At 25.8% G+C, this 19917-nt stretch overlaps 2 protein-coding genes across 2 annotated transcripts; both read right to left on the bottom strand.

The window, feature by feature from the left end:
• Positions 1–953: 953 nt before the first annotated feature.
• Positions 954–2497, bottom strand: LOC124912811 (peroxidase 4-like). Its single transcript, XM_047453455.1, has 5 exons — positions 2486–2497; positions 2177–2416; positions 1758–1949; positions 1485–1653; positions 954–1400 (listed from the first exon to the last, which is right to left on the bottom strand). Exons 1-5 carry the CDS (start codon positions 2495–2497, stop codon positions 1009–1011), a joined length of 1005 nt encoding a protein of 334 aa, XP_047309411.1. The 3' UTR covers positions 954–1008.
• Positions 2498–7582: 5085 nt separating this feature from the next.
• LOC124911395 (peroxidase 4-like) lies at positions 7583–9008 on the bottom strand. Its single transcript, XM_047451872.1, has 4 exons — positions 8775–9008; positions 8334–8525; positions 8056–8224; positions 7583–7974 (listed from the first exon to the last, which is right to left on the bottom strand). The coding sequence occupies exons 1-4, from the start codon at positions 9000–9002 to the stop codon at positions 7583–7585; spliced, it is 981 nt and encodes a 326-aa protein (XP_047307828.1). The 5' UTR covers positions 9003–9008.
• Between the last annotated feature and the right edge of the window lie 10909 nt (positions 9009–19917).

The raw sequence follows: 19917 nt of genomic DNA, 5'->3' as shown, positions 1-19917 counted from the left end.
TTTTGTCACAATTAAATGAAATTGTGTTAATTGGACCTAGTCAAAGATATTATTGATGTGAAGTGATCTTAGATTTTTTTTCCACAAACGTATTTGGGTAAGTATACTTTTTAGAATCCTTATTTTACTCCTTTCAGCTTTGGATAAGACAATATACACTTATGCAATGACTTGTTCCTCTTCAATGTTTCCATGTAGATGATGGAATTTGTGAGGAAGTTCTAATTAAGAATATTCATTTGTGAAATGGATGTTTATTGTTGTGGTTTTAATGGGTAACGAGGTTAAAGTATTTTCGTGTATTTTTAGATCAATCCTTCCTTCCGTCTAGTCAAAACTAAACTAAGAGGGGATGTCACATATTACTATTTGATCGATTTTTGTAACAATTGTGTTCTTCTATGCAAGAATCAGACTCCGAAATTGGATCCAAAAAAGTTTGTTTAAGTATTTTCTTCGTTGAGCACAGTAGAATAAAGATGAATTTGTATCATTTCAAATCCCTATTCTTATCCAATAGAAAAGAACATGAAAAGAAGATAAAAAAAACTATCAAAATGCTAAACGAGTACAAAATGATCCTTAGCTTGTTTGGTTGGGATTTTTTTAAATATTGTTAGGAGATTATTTTGATGACACGAATTATTTTTGAAAAAAATATTTAATTATTTTTTTAAAGATAATACTTTAATTAATGAATTAAGTGATGTAATTAATAAAAATGAATAAAATTATATAACTCAAAAGTTCATACAATCAAAATGAAAAATTTAAAGAATTCTCAGAAACAAATAAGGATAAAATGCAATCGATTAAATACTTGCCGAACAAACAATTAAGTCTTAATATCATCAAGTAAATACTTGCTGAACAAATAATAAGTATATAAATAATTATCCAAACAAATATGATAAACAGTAATAAACCCAAACAAAAATCTACCCATTTCATATGGATAAACCAAACATAGAAATGTATTAATTTTCTTATTCTTTTATTTCATTCCGATTAATTTGCTTTTCTGCAATTCCTCCTTATTTCACCGCTGGATCCAGTGAGAACGTCAATGTCTCCCATCCTAATGATAGCACTCACGAAATCCTCGGAAAAGTCTTCGGGCTTCTTGCTGTAAGCCTCAACAAAAGAGTCGGTTGAGCCACCGTTGTAGAGAATTTGGTCGGAGTGAAGAAGTCCCTTCTTCGACAAAAGATTATTGTAGTACTTGTTATCGAATGTGGTTGGAGTAGTAACATCGAGAGCGGCTAGGTTGTTGTCACCGGACCCTGCTGGGGCAGGGCAATTTCTTTGCCTATTCTTGGCAAAGGATGAGTCTATGTTGGTTTCATTGTATATGCGGTTTCTAAATGTGACACATCTTGCCGCACCTATTGTGTGTGCCCCTATAGATTTATATGTGAATTAAGATTAGCAATCAATTACAATTATTTTTATATAAGAGGTCAAAATAAAATAAAAATACTAACCGGAAAGGACCACCATGTCCTTAGCCGATAGACCCTTAGCTTGGAACCGGTTTATGAGGTTGCTAAGAGTTGAAGTTGGGGGCGGAATCACACCACTGTTAGCAGCTGAAAAGCTCGATGTTTTTGAGTCTCTTCTACCAACTTTTACCTTCCACTCCGGCCCTCCAAGCTGCACGATCATTAACCAAAAAAATCAATTAAAATAGTGATAAAATATTAATAACTTCATATTTTAAAAAAGTAACAAATTGAAATGTACATGTTATAACTTACAATGTCTACGGAGTCACGAGCAGCTATAGCCAAGATATCCGCGCAAGAGACCACGCCCGGACATACACTCTCCACCTTTGACTTGATATCGTCAACAACATTGAATCCTCGGACAGATCTGTTGTTCGGGGCTGCTGTCTTCTCGCCTCTGGATGAAGGGGTGTCGTCGAGTAGTATGGAACCGTCACAACCCTGTTAATTCACAAACCATTATTTTTCAAATAAATAAACAATAACATATATAATCAGATTCTCTTAGATAGTTTGCAAATTTTTTATTTGTTATGGTTATTTTACAGCTTTCACTAACAAAATTGCCTAATGGTTATTCTTTTTATGAAAATGGGGAGTGCTTAAGGAATTGAACATAATGTATGTTAGAAGACATTAAATAAAAACAAGGGTAACAAAAAAATTACATTTACGAAGCAATCGTGAAAGTGGAGGCGAAGGAGGGAAGCTCCAATGCGCCTCTCATTGGCGATCGCGGATTTGACTACAGAGTTGACGGCTTCAAAAACATTTGGACATGTTTTGTGGTAGAAATTGGTTGAAAGCGACGCCAATGAACTGCCCGAGAACAAGATCATCACCAAAAAGAGTGAGGTTGTAATGTTCACAAACATTGAAGGGGATGAAGAAGATGTCATTTTAGTTTTCTTTGTTCAACTACAAAAAGGAACAAAGAATATTGATGGAATGAATAGAAGCTTGTGATAATTGGTTACATATAGAGCCATATATATAGGAACATCTAGTGCTAGCTTAGTCAAGGAGAAACAAATTTAAAATGATTTTTATATTTGAATGAAATTATCTAGAAAAAAGAAAAAGACATATAGTATAATATTTATAATAATATTAAATAGAAACATCTAGGACTAGCTGAGTCAAGGAGAAACCAATTTAAAATGATTAATATATGAGTATATTTAATATTAAATCAAATGATTAGAATAGTATGTGAATATGTGCTAGATATTAAATTTACAAATAATTTTGTTATGGTGTTTTTTATTTAAATACTTAAATCCACCTACAACATGGGCATAATTTAAAATAACATCTAGTGAATTTGGATCCATGTATACATTTATTAGCAAATTTAAGATTAAATTGGCATATTTAGCCGCTATTTATATATTTAAGTTAAATAGACTTTAACACGAATAAAATAAAAATAAAATAAATTTGGTTGAGTGTTTGAACCCCAAACAACACAAATTAACCATGGTTGTTTCATATAACCAATTTCATATTTAGAAACTTTTATGAAAAATAATAATTTAAGTCAATTTTTAAATATTATTAGTAATTGAAAAATACTAATAACTTATTAACATAACTACAATAAAAATAATTTAAGAGATTTATAGGTAGAGATAAGAGACTCATTATTATGAGTTGGGCTGAAAATGAGTCAAGTTGCTTGGTTAGCTTGACTTTAAACAAGTTCGAGTCGAGCTCGATCCGACTCGTTTAATATTCGAGTCGAGTTTGAGCTTATATAATACATGTTCGATGGATTTCGAGCTTTTTTGAGCATAATAATAAATAATATATTTTTTTTATTTATCTTAATATTATAACATAAAATTTAAAATAAATATTTTTTCTTCACAAATATTTACAAATTTAATTTAGTTGAAGTTTTCGAGTCGAACCGAGCCGAGCTTTTAGTTAAATAGTCGAGTCAATCTCGAGCTCAAATTTATAAATTCGCTCGAGTTCGAATCGAACAAATAAATATTTAATCGAGTTGATCTCTACTTCAAACTTAAGCTGGTTTGAGCTCGACTTAATCATATGTCGCCCTAATTGTGAGAATAATGTTAACTTTGTAAATAAAACAAATTAAGGACTATTAGTAGTAGATTTATAATATAACTCTACCTAACATTTGAAAAATAGAATTGTGCATGCATTGTAGACTTACTTTTTTTTTTTTTAAATAATGATGAGTTATTTTCATTAATGGGTAGCATGCTTTCAACAATCATTAGGTAATGAGTCGTTGTAACATTAAATTGGAAGAAGCTTTTATTTCAATATTGCATATCTTTAAAAAAAAAAAAAAAAACTTTAAAGAATGAATTAGTCAAATATTCATATAGCCACTTTTACTTTTAATTTATGTCAATTATGTTGCATGAAATTAAAGTTAACTAGTCATTCATGAAAATATAGATGAAAAAACCTTGATTTTCTTATAAGGGTAGAAGCGGAAAATTACGTATATAGAAAATGTCATATCGTAAATTTTCGAAAATGTAAAATTTTTTCAGTATACCCAAAAATTGGTAAATACATAACGATTCCAAATTATATGTAAGCTAAAAAGATGAGATTTTCAAAATTTTGGTATAAAAATATCGAAATAATATATATATTCTATTTTAAGAATTAGATAGATATGAACTTTTCAATAAAATCTAACAAATTAACCATTTAGTATTTTTTTTCTAAATAAATTCAGGCTTATCTCTATCTTCTCCCTTATCATAATAAATTTACTTTATTCTTATGTTATTTAATTAAAAGAATCCAATTTTAAAAAGTAAAATCAAAATATAATTAAATTTTAATATTATTTGTTATGAAATTGATACCTTATTGAAATCGCGGTATACCATCAATAATATTGGGTATGAACTTATATCATGCTGAAATTTCGGTATACCAAAATAACGGGGCAGTAATAGTATGAGTTTTCATATACCAAAATAAATTACGGTAATTAATTAATTGTGGTTATCATAGTCAAATACATGTTATATTGCTTGTAATTTTTTTTAAAATTAGAATTTATTCTCTATATAAAAATTATTACGATCATTAAAATAATAACCTCTCACTCATATTTAAGATGATATCAATCAGTGACGTGAAACATGGAATTTTTGTTCTCTTACTTTTATTTTTAACTTGTGTACAGGATATTATTTTCGCAATAATAACATTAAATTAAGAAATAAAATGTGTAATATTACTCAATTATTCTAAGGTACTGCCTCTAAAATGTAATTGAGAACAAAAAAAACAATAAGGAGATTTAATCCGATTAGCAATGATGGGTTAGGTATTGACTTAGCAAGTAATTATTGATGTCACAGGTTAATAATAATAATAATAATAATAATAGTAATAATAATGATGAAAAAAAAGAGAAGAATGGGAATAGAAACATTAGTCAAAAACTCTCAATTTTTAATTGCTAAGAAAATCTGTAGTCAAAATGATTTCCATAAGAAATATTTAAAATTCAAGATTTATTTGAGGAGTTGCTGTGCTAATTGGAAAGGGAAATTGAATTTGATGAGTCTATTTTTTTTTTAAATTTTAAGACTTCTTTCTTTCTTTTTAAAATAAATAAATTTTAAAGATAAGTTTTATTAAAAAAAAATGAGATACAATTCAAATTATAACTATATAGATGAATATAACATATAAGAGTCGGTTTAAAAGAGTAAAAGGTCACGGATTCGATTACATCTAGAAGCGCTTTAAGTTTCAGCGGGTCATAACTTTGATGTGTCATACTAGCTCTCATTTGTTCAAAAATAAAAAATAAAAAAATAATAATTAATATTACATAACAAAATAACCGAGTCAAAAACACCTGTAAGCAAAGGAACATAAAAACAAAAAAAATATATCATCCCAAAAATTATAGAAAGAAAAGGACAATAACCCATTACTCTATAAAGACATTAAATTGATGACTAAATTAAGAAATTTGATTTTATGTTTCAATATCATCATTTTGTAAAGATAATAATTGAATTGTAATGATAGATAAGTAATAATTAATAATTTGAAAATTTTATTGACATTTTGAGAGTAGATTATATAATTAATTATTTGAAAATAATGATAAATTATAACCCAAATCCACCTAAAGGTATGCTAGTACTTCTTTACTTTATCTTTCTAGCTGTCATTAAAGAAAAAATCAAAGCAAAACTTCTAGGTTGAATTCTTATCCTTTGAAGTTTCTCCCATACCAGCAAGCTGCAGGAAACAACAAGAACTATTTTTTTTTTAAATCATATTTTTAAGAAGAAAAAAAAAATGGAACTATAATTTATAGTAAAAAGAAAAATCAACAGTCAATCCTAATTTACTACCAATGGATAAGATTTATTTCTCTCATAAGCACAGATAAATCACAATTGCATAATAAACGGTTACATATAAACTAAAATAAATACACGAATGTATAACAAATAAGCTGAATAATTTGGAACAAATAAGAATGACAAGTGTGAGCGATTAAGCATTTCAAACACACCCAACATTAACGTTTCAAATAAATTGAATAATATCAAACGTTGTAAGACTTAACAAAATAAGTTCATTACAGACTTCTACCGGTTTTGTTTTCGCATAGCCGCTTAATTTGATTTCTTGAGAAATTAGAAAAGAAATTTGAGTTTAATTTTTTTTATAGTCTTATTTTTAAGTTTTTTTAAGCCTTTTACCTTACTTCATTTATTTTTTAGATATTTTTCTTTGGTTAAGTGTTTATTACATAAAAAAAAAATAGTTAGTGCTAAGATTTGACCCATAACCAAATATAAATTCTAAGATTTTATCTTAAACCATTAAACTAAAACATTATAGGTTTAAAATTACAATATATTTAACTAAATATTTTAATATTTGTAATAAATGGGCTGCCTTGAAATAGGTTGCTCTAGCCCGAAGCTAGCCGAGCTTACCTAGGCCGACCCTCCTGTATGTTTGACAACTTTTTACATCACTTTAATTGAATAAATCTAAATCAAGTATACTTTAAAATAAAATTAATTTATAGTCTAACTCAAGATACTATGCCTAATTCCGTTCCTAAATCTTGCTTCTGAAATTTACAATACATGACTAAAAAAGTAAACTAGAAAAATTATATATGAGCATACTGAGGGCAAAAAATGACTAAAACCTGAAAATATTTCAAAATTTAAAGTGTCCACAAGAATTCAGAAATAATTCAAAAAAAATTCTTATAATTTTTAGACATTTACCACTCAAATTATGGACATAGCAAGTAGAAAAGATGATATAAAATGTTCAAACAATCTGAAAATTTTAGAATGTTCTTATGAAATGTAGAAATTTATTTTCAAAAGTCATTTTTATATTTGTTTTATGTTTTTTTTTCTAAAATGATTAAAAATCCTTAATCAATTTTTTTTATTAAGCCACGTCATCATATAGGACTTCCACGTAAATCTCAAAAGAATTGGATTTACTTGAAATCTGAAATGCTGCCACATAGACCGAATAATTTTAATTAGTCTCTTTCTTTTGCCACAAGCTGATTGTAAATTCATTTAAGTTTTAAAACAAAACCGAATTTTGAACATTTAAACAAAATCACGAATTTCAGTTAAAATCGTGACATTTGATCTCTTAAATTGATTATTAACATTGGTTTGTTCATTATAAGCGATGGATAAGAGGTCTTTTTATGAGATGGATAATTTTTGAAAAAATTATTAATATATAATAATATTTTTTTTTAAAAATAATTGTATGTTAATACTTTAATTAATGAATTAAGGGATCGATTAATTAATAAAAGTGGATGAATTGATATTTGATTGTTGTTGATTAGTTTATAATAAACCCAGCCACACGTTCTTACAGTCAAAAGGAAAAAATATACTGAACACAACTTCTTAGAAACAAGAATCAAATGCAATCTATTAAATACTTGCCGAACAAACAATAAGATAAATTATTATCCAAACAAGGGAACTTATCATATGGATAAACCAAACATGGAAATCTATTTATTTCCTTATTCTTTTATGTCATTCTGATTAATTCGCCTTTCTGCAGTTCCTCCTTATTTCACCATTTGATCCGGTGAGAACATCAATCCCTCCCATCTTAATCATAGCTCTTTCGAAATCTTTGGAAAAGTCTCCGGATCTCTTGCTGTAAAACTCGACAAAAGAGTCGGTCAAACCACCATTGTGGAGAATTTGGTCGGAGTGAAGAATTCCCTTTTTCGACAAAAGATTCTTGTAGTACTTGTTATCGAATGTGGTTGGAGTAGTAACATCGAGAGCGGCTAGGTTGTTGTCACCAGACCCTGCTGGGGCAGGGCAATTTCTTTGCCTATTCTTGGCAAATGATGAGTCTATGTTGGTTTCATTGTATATGCGGTTTCTAAATGTGACACATCTTGCCGCACCTATTGTGTGTGCCCCTATAGATTTATGTGAATTAAAATTAGCGAACAATTAGATTTTTTTTATATAAGAGGTCAAAATAAAATAAAAATACTAACCGGAAAGGACCACCATGTCCTTAGCCGATAGACCCTTAGCTTGGAACCGGTTTATGAGGTTGCTAAGAGTTGAAGTCGGAGGCGGAATCACACCACTGTTAGCAGCTGAAAAGCTCGATGTTTTTGAGTCTCTTCTACCAAGTTTCACCTTCCACTCCGGCCCTCCAAGCTGCACGATCATTAACCAAAAAAATCAATTAAAATAGTGATAAAATATTAAAAACTTCAAATTTAAAAAATTTATATCAAATTGAAATATTGTATGTATTATAACTTACAATGTCTACAGAGTCGCGAGCAGCTATAGCCAAGATATCCGCACAAGAGACCACGCCGGGACAAACACTCTCCACCTTTGACTTGATATCGTCGACAACATTGAATCCTCGGACAGATCTGTTGTTTGGGGCTGCTGTCTTCTCGCCTCTAAATGAAGGGGTGTCGTCGAGTAGTATGGAACCGTCACAACCCTGTCAATTCACATACCATTATTTTTCAAAAAATTAAATAATAACATAAATAATCAGATTCTCTTTGGTAGTTTGTCGGTCTTTTATTTGTTATGGTTATTTTAAAGCTCACTAACAAAATTTCTTATTGGGGATTTCTCTAAAAATATAATCTAGTATTTTTATGAAAAAGGGGAGTGCTTAAGGAATTGAACATATATAATGTATGTTAGAGGAAATTAATTAAAAACAAGGGTAACAAAAAATTACATTTACAAAGCAATCGTGAAAGTGGAGGCGAAGGAGGGAAGCTCCCATGCGCCTTTCCTTGGCGATTGCGGATTTGACTACAGAGTTGACGGCTTCAAAAACTTGTGGACATGTTTTGTGGTAGAAATTGGTTGAAAGCGATGCCAATGAACTGCCCGAGAACAAGATCATCACCAAAAGGAGTGAGGTTGTGATGTTCACAAGCATTGAAGGGGAAGAAGATGTCATTTTAGTTCTCTTTGTATAACTACAAAAAGGAACAAATACTATTGATGGAATGAATGGAAGCTTGTGATAAATGGTTACATTTAGAGCCAAATATATAGGAACATCTAGTGCTAGCTTAGTCAAGGAGGAACATATTTAAAATGATTAATTATATTATAGTATCATATTGATAATAATATTAAATAGGAACATCTAGGGCTAGCTGAGTCAAGGAGGAACAAATTTAAAATGATTAATTATATGATAGATATAAGATAAAATCAAATGATCAGAATAGGATGTGAATATGTGCTAGATATTAAATTTACAATTAGTTTAGGTATGGTGTTTTTAAATACTTGAATCCACCTATAGTATGGACATAATTTAAAATAACATCTAATAATTTGGATCTATATACACGTATATTTAGCAAACTAAAGAGTAATTAAATTGGGCCATATTTAGCAATTATTTAACTATTTATTTAAGTTAAATAAAATTTAACGTGAACAGAATAATTAAAATGTCCATCAACCCAAATTAATTATATGATTAGCATTAAAAAATGTTGTTTCACAAAACCAATTTCATAATTAGAGACTTTTATGAAAAATAATAATTTAAGTCAATTTTCAAAATTTATTAATAAATGAATGCATATTAATAATTTATTAACATATTTTAATATTTACAATAAAAAAGAATTAAAAATGTCATAAGTTACAAAGTTGAAGTAGGAGATTCATTATTGTAAACTTTGTAAATAAAAAATAAATAAAGGACTATTAATTTAAGATTTATAATATAATAACTCTACCTAACATTTGAAAAGTAGAATTGTGCATGCATTGTAGGACTTTTTTTTTTATAAAATAATGATTGAGTTATTTTCATTGGGTAATATCATGCTTTCAACAATCATTAGGTAATGAGTAAGTTGTAACATTAAATTGGAAGAAGCTTTTATTCCAGTATTGCCTGATTCTTAAAAAAAAAAATATTAAAGTACTTTTACTTTTAAATTATGACAATATAGATTTTTCATATAAAAAAAAATTAAAAAAATGGGAAGATTTAGTGTTGACATTGAAATTAATAGTAGGACAAGGAGATGAATTTTTTAAAATTTTGTTTAATAGTATATATTGAAATTTTGAAATAATATTTATGAATTATATATATATATATATATATATATATATAATTTTCAAATACATTATATACTCATATTATTACACATCCTTCTCTACAAAAAGAAATTCTTATAAAAATTATATACATCTATCATTACTTTTATATATATATATATATATATATATATATATATATATATATATATATATATATATATATATATATATATATATAATATAAATAATTAAATTTATAATTAAATTCAAAGATCTATTATAAAAATTTTCACCAGTTATTAACTAATAAATCGATCTTAATAAATTTAATTTTTTATTTTCTAAATAGATTTGACTCTACAAATATATATTTTTCTCTCTAACCTTAATAAATTATTTACTTCTCTAAACATATTTAATGTTAATTTAATTATAAAAATTTAATTTTTCAAAATCAAATCAAAATAGAATTAAACTTTAATATTATTCAATAATACCGATATCATACCGAAATCGCGGTATACCATCAATTTTCAGTATAAAAAGTATGTTAGTATGTTAATTGTATCATGCGGTATGATTTTTCACATACCTAAACTTCCGATATGATATGAATAAACAAATCGTATCATACCAACTCATTCCTAATCAGGTGTGGATTATGGCACTAAGATTACATGTTATATTGCTTGTAAACTAATTTAAATTATTATAATTATATGTTTTTAAAATTAAAATTTATTCTTTAGAGAAAATTATTACTATCATATCAGAATAACAACCTATCACTCCAATTTAAGATGATAATAGTGATAGTCAAACATGATTTTTTTTTCTCTTACTTTTATTTAAGCTTGTTTACAGGATATTATTTTTGCAATAATAACATTAAATTAAGCAATAAAATGTATAATATTACTCAATTCAATAGTTCTAAGCTCCTGCCTCTAAAATGTAATTGAGAACAAAAAATTATAATTAAGAGATATAATCCAATTAGCAATTGTGGATTAGGTATTGACTTAACAAGTAATTATTGATGTCACAAGTTAATAATAATAAAAATAAATAAAAAATAAGAAGCAGAAGGTCATGTTCCTTTTTTAAAAAAGAAGAAGAAGAATGGGAATAGAAACATTAGTCAAAAACTCTCAATTTTTAATTGCTAAGAAAAGCTTTAGTCAAAATGATATCCATAAGAAATATTTAAAATTCCAGATTTAGTTGAAGAGTTGTTATGCCTATGTACTCATTAATTGGAGAGGGGAAATTGATTTTGATGAGTCTATTTTTGTTGAAAATTTAAAAAAATAATTCTTTCTTTTTTTTTTTTAATAAAAATAAGTTATTAAAATGACAAGTTTTATGTAGGAAAAAAACAAATGAGATACAATTCAAATTATACCTATTATATAAATTAATAAAACATAAAAAACTAATAATCTAAGAAACAAACACATATAAGCAAAGGAACATGTAAAAAACTATCATCCAAAAAAGTATAAAGAAAGAAAGGGGCAATATATCCCATTACTCCATAAAGAGATTAAATTGATGATAACAATTATAATTCATTTGATGACTAAATTAAGAAATTTGATTTTAAGTTTTAATATCATCATTCCCATTAAAAAAATTACATTTTTTTTTTGTAAACATAATAATTGAATTGTAATGATAGATAAGTGATAATAATTTGAAAATTATATTGAGATTTTGAAAGTAGATTATATAATTAATTATTTGAAAATAATCATAAATCATAACCCAAATCCACAAACTATGCCAGTACTTCTTTACCTTATCTTTCTAGTTGTCATTATAGAAAAAATCTACACAAGCTTCTAGGTTGAATTCTTATACTTTGAAGTTTCTCAGCATACCAGCAGGTTTCAAGGAAACAACAATATATTTTTTTTTATCATATTTTTAAGATAAACATTAACTATAATTTATAGTAAATAGAAAAATCCTGTCAATCCCAGAAATATTTATAGGAAATGGGAAATATTGATTTGCCTCAAAAACTCGAAAAAAACCCGTAATTGTGTAATGAACTGCTAAAGTAGTTTTAACGAATAAATTAATTATCGCGTATAAATAAAATTAAATAATCTAATCTGAGCAAATAAGAATGATAAGTTGGACGATTAAGTTTATCAACACACTTGACGTTAAAATAAGCTGAATACTATTAACGTGACGAATAAGTTTAAGCCGAATCAAACTAGCTCAGTGTCTCAAATGAAATAAGGAGATCTTAACCCTTAAGATATATATTGTCATACTAAAAAAATGACAATAAAAAAGAGAAGTAAATAACATTGCATAAGGCATTACATAAAACATCTTAAGCATTTCTAAGTGTACATCAAAACCCTAATTAATTAATATTATTATTAGGTAGGTTAAGAAAAAAAAAATATTTGAGAAGACATATACCCCTATATTAATATATAGTATTTAAAAACACAGAGAAAATAATTGGTATCAAATATTTTTGTTATGTTGTCAATTGTAGGACCTGACAAATTATTATTGATTGACCATTTCAACTTAGAACTTAAATATTAATATATTTATTTGATTTTTCATAGAGCCCTCCCCAAGTAAATTTAAAGATCTACTTTTAATTAATATTAAATTTGATTTTTAATAAAATAAAATTAGATTAAAAATTTGACTTAAACACATGTGGTTAAATTAATTTGTGAATTTTGAAGCAATCTTGTAGTTTTTGTGACATTTAAATGAAATTGTGTTGATGTGATGTGATCTTGGTGTTTTTTTTTTCAGACAAACATATTTGGGTAAATATATTTTTAGAATACTTATTTTACTCTTTTAAGCTTTTGAGGAAGTTCTAATTAAGAATATTCATTTGTTAAATGCATGTTTATGGCTCTGATTTAGTGGGTAATAGGGTCAAGGTATTTTGTGACATTTTAGATCAATCCAAATATGACTAGTTGTAATATCTAAATTTAAAATAAATTATTACATAAATAAATTACATGTGGCTACACAGGTAGGTGACATATGACTTATTGTAATGAAGATAAGTGGAATTTATGATAAATAACAAGTGACATTGCACTTGTTTATCTAATAATGTATTAGTTTTATCTCGAATGTCTCTTATACCGACTAAATACGTCAATGCAAGACCCTTAGTCTTGATTGATGACCCATGTGTCTATACAAAAATGATAATATTATCTAGATACCTTGATAATGTGAGGAAATTCTCAACAATACGATTAAAAGAAATATGGAATTAGAATTAGAGATCTGAAATTCGTATTAATAATAAGTCATCAAGAGTAAGGTCTTGCATAGACGCATCAATCAAAAACTAGTGTATTGTATTGACGCATAAGACATAATTGACGCATTTAAAGCGGCATTTAGGCTGAAATAGCCAATTATGAGATAAACAAATCTATATATAACTAATGACGCTTAATTTAAAATGTTGGAGGTGCACAACACGTTCTCTCCACAATAATCCACAAATTAAGTTATTTATCTTTCCTAATTTAATTATTTTCTCTCTCCTAATATATATATACATTTATTTCATAATTATATGAGTTTCTCTCTCCTATCATAATTATATTTCTATGATTACTAACTTATTTATAATATATTTTTTAATTAATTTCTGTTTTTATTTTCTCTCTCATTATATATATATAATTAATTAATTTTGTATAGCTTAAAATTAATTTATTTTTTATTTTATCACTTTTTTATTTATATATTAAGTTTAAATTATTATAGTAATGAAAAATCTTTTTTAAATTATTAGTCTTCATATTTATTAAATTAAATTTAAAAAAATAGTTAAAATATATATATTTATTTTCTCCTCATATTTATTATATATATATATATATATATATATATATATATATATATATATATAATTTATGTCTCATAATTAATTTGTGTATTTTATCTTTATTCGTATATATAATATATTATGACGAAAATAAATGTAGGGTGACATTCACGCTCTCACCACAACTCACGTAGACTTATTATATTTTTTTAACATTTTATAACCGTTTCTATCTCATCATAATTACCATAATTATTAATTTATCTTTACTAATTCATTTTTATTTTATTTTATTTTACTAATTTCTCTTTCCTAATTATTATTTTTATTATTTTATATTAATATAAAAAACGTTCAATCTAATAAATAAAAAATTAGAAATAAATAAGAGAAAAACGTTAAATTTAATAAATGATAAATTAATGTGAATTAAACATAAATAAGAGAAAAACAATATAAATATTTGTGAACTTTTCTTTCTCTCACATGTTCCTTTTTTACTTTTCGATTTCTTATCTATTCATTTTTTACTTAGGATTTTGGACTGGGGAGACACTATCATTATCATGTACTAATGGGTGATCTTTGATCCGTAGACGCTGAGTGAAGTGACAGCTTCAACGTTGAGGATTTTGACTGGAGCGGATGAATTTTAAAAACAATTTCACTCTCCTCGACATGTGGTAAACTTTCTATTCCTTCTCTTTTTTAAAAAAAATAAACAGCATATATTTTAGGAACCCTAAACTATTTATCTCATTGGCCTTTTGTGTTTAATCTAACCTTTGACAGTTGCCAATTTCTAACCTTTTGTGTTAAATCTAACCTCTTACCAATTTTGAACTGGAGCTGATGGATTTGAAGATTTCACTCACTCTTTAGACTAGGTGGACAACACCTCTCTTCACAATTATTCACAAATAAGTCATTTCTCTTTCTTAATTTAATTATTTTAATTATTTTCTCTCTCCTAATATATATATATATACATTTATTTCATAATATATATATATATATATTTCTCTTCCTTAATATAATTATTATTTTCCTAATTTTATATGAGTTTCTCTCTCCTATCATAATTATATTTCCATAAGAAGAAAATAAAAAATTAATTAATTATTAAAGTTATGAAATATATATATAGGATGAGAAAGAAAATAAAAAGAAAATTAATTAGGAAAGATATATTATTAATATGAAAGAGGGATGAATATTTAATATTTAAGATGGAGAAATTTGTAATTTTAATGTGAGTTTAATCAATCATATTAAACTTTATTATATATATATATTATTATTATATATATTATTATTATTATATCATAAATATTTATATAAAAAAATAAATAAATATTTAATATTAAATATAAGTTTATATAAAATTAATGAATAAAAATAATATATATAAGAGATGAAATAATAAAAAATATAATTAAGAAAGAAAAATTAATAAAATAAAATAAAATATAATTAGGAAAGTTAAATTAATAATTATAGTAAAAGAAATAAATTAGTAATTATGTATAGGTAATTATGATAGGAGAGAGAGAAATTCTTATAAAATGTGTAGAAATGTGGTAAGCATATATGAACTGGGATGATATTTAATATTGGTTTTTAAAATTTTATTTTTTAAATAATTTTTAATTTTATTTTTTAAATAAATATAAAATTTATTTGTAAAACAATATAATTTTTTTAATTATTATAAAATTAATGATAAAATTAATTATATATATATATATATATATATAATGAAATAGAAAATAAAATATAAATTAATTATTAGAGTTACTAAATTTATATATATATATAAAAATATTAATTAGGAAAAAAAAATAATATATATAAATTTGGGAAAGACACACTTTAAGTTTGTATCTCTAATAATTAATTGTTTTTTTTACTTTCTCTATTCTCATTTATATATATATTTTTCATATTGTCTTATGAAAAAAAAATTGATAGAAAAAGAAATTAGTAATTACAAAATGAGAGATAAATTAATAATTATTATATTTTTTTCAGGAATTTGATCGTTTACATATTTATTTATTTTCATAAAATTTACTTATATTATGAAACAATTATTAATAATTAATTATATATTTATATTATATATTTTCTCTTTCATATAAATATATTCTCTTTTATTAAATTAAATATTTTATAAAAAAATTATTTATATTTTTCCCATATAATTTAAGAATAAATATATACCTACTAATAATAATTCTCAAATTATCTCTTATAATAATTACTAATTTAACTCTTATTTCATAATTACTAATTTATCTTTATTTCTGTTAATATATATATATATATATTTTTTTTTTTCTTCCTAATTAATATTATTTTTTATTTTCTCTCTCATATATATATACACGTAGGCAACTGGGCCTCTCCTCTTGGGCTAAGGGCTAAGAAGATTAGCGCACTATCAGGCCAGAACTTTAATGAGCCTCGACATCCCCTGGATTAGGTCGTGACTCTAACGGGCCGTGACATACTTCCCCACCTTAGTCGTGGTGGTTCGACCTTGACCTGATACTCTTCAACCTCTTCCATGAAACATTCTCACACGGTCCCTCGTATCTGTGCACAAGCCCCTTGAGCACAGATTGCATAGACTGCATTATGGAATATTCTAGAAATGCACTTAATGGCTTGATGTTTGCACCCATATCAATACTAATTTATTTCTCTTACCATAATTATTAATTTATCTTTTTATTTTATTTTTTTTATTTTCTCTCTCATATAAATATATTATTTTCCACACAAATTACATAAAATATATATTACCTTATTAATAATTTTACATTTAATATTAAATATCTATTTATTTTTATGTAAAAATATTTATAATATACATAATAATAATAATAATAATTCTCATTTATCAATAATTTTATATAAATATAATTTTTTTTTATATTTTCACACAAATAAATTTTATATTTTTTTAATAAAAAAAATTATATATATTTTAATTTATTTAAAAATTAAGTATTTTAAAAACAAATAACATTTCTCTCACCTAAAATTTATATATATCAATTTACTTTCCTAATTTTTTCTCTCTATTATCTTATATATATAATATACCTAATAATAATAATAATTCTCAAATTTTCTCTTATAATAATTACTAATTTAACTCTTATTTCATAATTACCAATTTCTCTTTCTTTCCCGTTTTTATATATATTAATTTTTTCTTCCTAATTAATATTTTTTTTTTCTTTTATAACTTTAATAATTAATTTATATTTTATTTTCTCTTATATTATTTGATAGATTTCGCGGGGCTACAATTATTTTAATGTTTAACTCAATCCATAATTTTTTTAGATAAACAAGTAATGCAGAAGCAAATTGTGCGAGAAGATGAGATTAATGCACATGAGGATGTGACGTTCATCACGTCGTTTTCTACTAACATTCCACGTTGTAACTACAGGTATCCTTAAGGTACACATTGATTTTTCTGAGTTTCGATTGATCTTTTATTCAGTTACACTTTTTGGTAGACGACCTACTAGAAAATTGTTCTGTTGTAGGCATCGTAGATGATGAGACGACGATGGCGATGAAGACGACGATGGCGATGAAGACGACGAGGAAGAGGAGAGATGAGAAGTATCGGAGGAGTGATGTGATAGTTGTAGGATACCAAGTGTTCGACGAAATGACAAAGAGAGGTTCTTACTTTCTCATCTTCTTTAATAAATAAAACTTTTATATAATATTCAGAGAGAGTGCACCTTCCCACCATTTTCTCAACTTTTGATTTTTAAAAGTTGTCTAAATAAATTTATTTTCCTAATTGCTTAAAGTTTGAGCCAATTTTAAACTTTTTTTATAATTGAATCTAGGGTTAATTATGAGATTATATAAAAATTCACCACTTTACTTCCAACTCTAGGCGTTGTTTAATTCGATTATGACATAACAATGGTTGTCATAGATTTGTCTGGTTTACTCGAGGGAGCTCACCAAGGTTTTAGTTTAATCCATGAATTTCTTAGTCACACAGAAAAATGTTTTGTTTTGGTAAAATGAAACTATATATTCATTAATGTCATCATACTGTGCTACTGCTTATTTATAACCATTATGAAAACCAGGTACAAGTTATTGATGGTTCATCTGAACAGCCAGAATACGAATATGATTTAGTTCGGCTTGAAATATAATTGTTTATTCTAGAGTTTTCTGAAAAACCATGTTGGGTAGATTATAAATAAGTTGATCTTCCAAAAAGATATGAGAAATGGGCATCATTCAAGGAAAATATTAAAGGACGTGACATTATATGTTTTTTGTATTAGTGCTGCCACTGAAAAGGGTACCCACAAAGTGATACCTGCAGCTTATGAACTCATACTGGCTCAAAGAGAAGACAGTATAAATAAAGTTCTTACCCTTTATTTAAAAGAAATCTTAATATCTCTAGAATATTTAAAATCTTATATTAATGTTTAGATACAAAATTATTTCCAAATATTGCTCTCTTTTAGAGTGAAATGTCTCAATTTTCATTGTATCTCAACTAGGGACATCTTTCTGTATTTATAAATTTATTAGCAGTTTTTCAGAAGTATATTGCAGACGTGTTTATGAATGAACCTATAAACATATTTTTGTTTGTGATGATGATACAAAGCATAAATTCTTTATTTTTTTTATGTTAGATTCTCTTTTCATTACTAAATATGAATTGATAATTATATAACTGACAAATTTTCATTTCAGTTATATAGATTCAGAAACATGTTTGGTAGTTTATAACAAAATGGATCATCCATAAACACATGAAAAATGGGTATCATTCGAGGAAATTTTGAAGGATGTGGTATTAAATGTTTTTGTATGAGTGTTGTCACGGGAAATGGTACCTTAGAAGTGATATATGCAACTTATAAACTCATATTGGCTCAAAGAGAAACAATATAAATCAAGGTCTTACCTTTTTTTAAAAGAAATCTTAATGTCTCTAGAATATTATAAGTATCATATTAATGTTTAGATACAAATTTGTTTTCAAATATTACTCTCTTTCAGAGTGGGAGGTTTCTATTTTCATATCTCAGTCAAATACATCTTTTTGTATCCATAAATTTATTAATTTTTTTCAGAAGTATAATGAAAAAGTGTTTATGAATGTACCTATAAACTTATTTTTGGTTGTGATGATGATACAAAACATAAACCCTTTATTTTTTATGTTGGATTCTCTTTTCATTACTAAACTTGAATTGATAATTGTATAACTGACCACTTTTCATTATAGTTGCATCGATTCAGAAAGAAGATTTTGATACAAGAGAGAAATGTATTAGGTTAAATATAGTGACGAGAATAAAGTGACAGTTATAATGTAGTTAATTGTGAAGAGTGTGTAATGAAATGATTTTAGTTGTATCAGATTTCAGCACGTATTGGAAGTATGTAGAGTATATAAGTCTCTGTCTAAATTTTGGTGTAAAGGAGGTGACACCGTTTTTGTTGGAGAGGTTAAATTTATGTTTTTCTTCTTCCAACGATTTTGTATCTTTTTAATGATTGAGTTATGAAAACACATTTTGCAGATGGAGATGACATGGAATGACTCTAATGGACCAGATGGCCTAAATGGAAATAAAATCTTAACTTTCATCTACACAACATGTAAACATAACTGATCACTTTTCATTACAATTACATAGATTTAAAAAGAAGACTTCAGCACATCTTAGAAGCAGGTGGGTATAAAAGTCTTTGTTTAAACTTGGTGTAAATGAGGGTAACACCGTTTTTGTTGAAGAGGTTAAATTTAGCTTATTTCAACGATTTAGTATCTCTTAATGATTGTTATTAACACATTTTGCAGAACACCACTAAATTTACATTAAAAAATTTCAGTTTTTAACATTAAAAAGAACAAAATTTATAAAATTAATAAAGAAATTAA

Source organism: Impatiens glandulifera, chromosome 8 (genome assembly GCF_907164915.1).
Source record: "Impatiens glandulifera chromosome 8, dImpGla2.1, whole genome shotgun sequence".
In the NCBI taxonomy this organism is placed as follows: Eukaryota; Viridiplantae; Streptophyta; class Magnoliopsida; order Ericales; family Balsaminaceae; genus Impatiens; species Impatiens glandulifera.
Note: the sequence above shows the minus strand (reverse complement) of the source record. Positions and strands in the feature narration are given on the sequence as shown.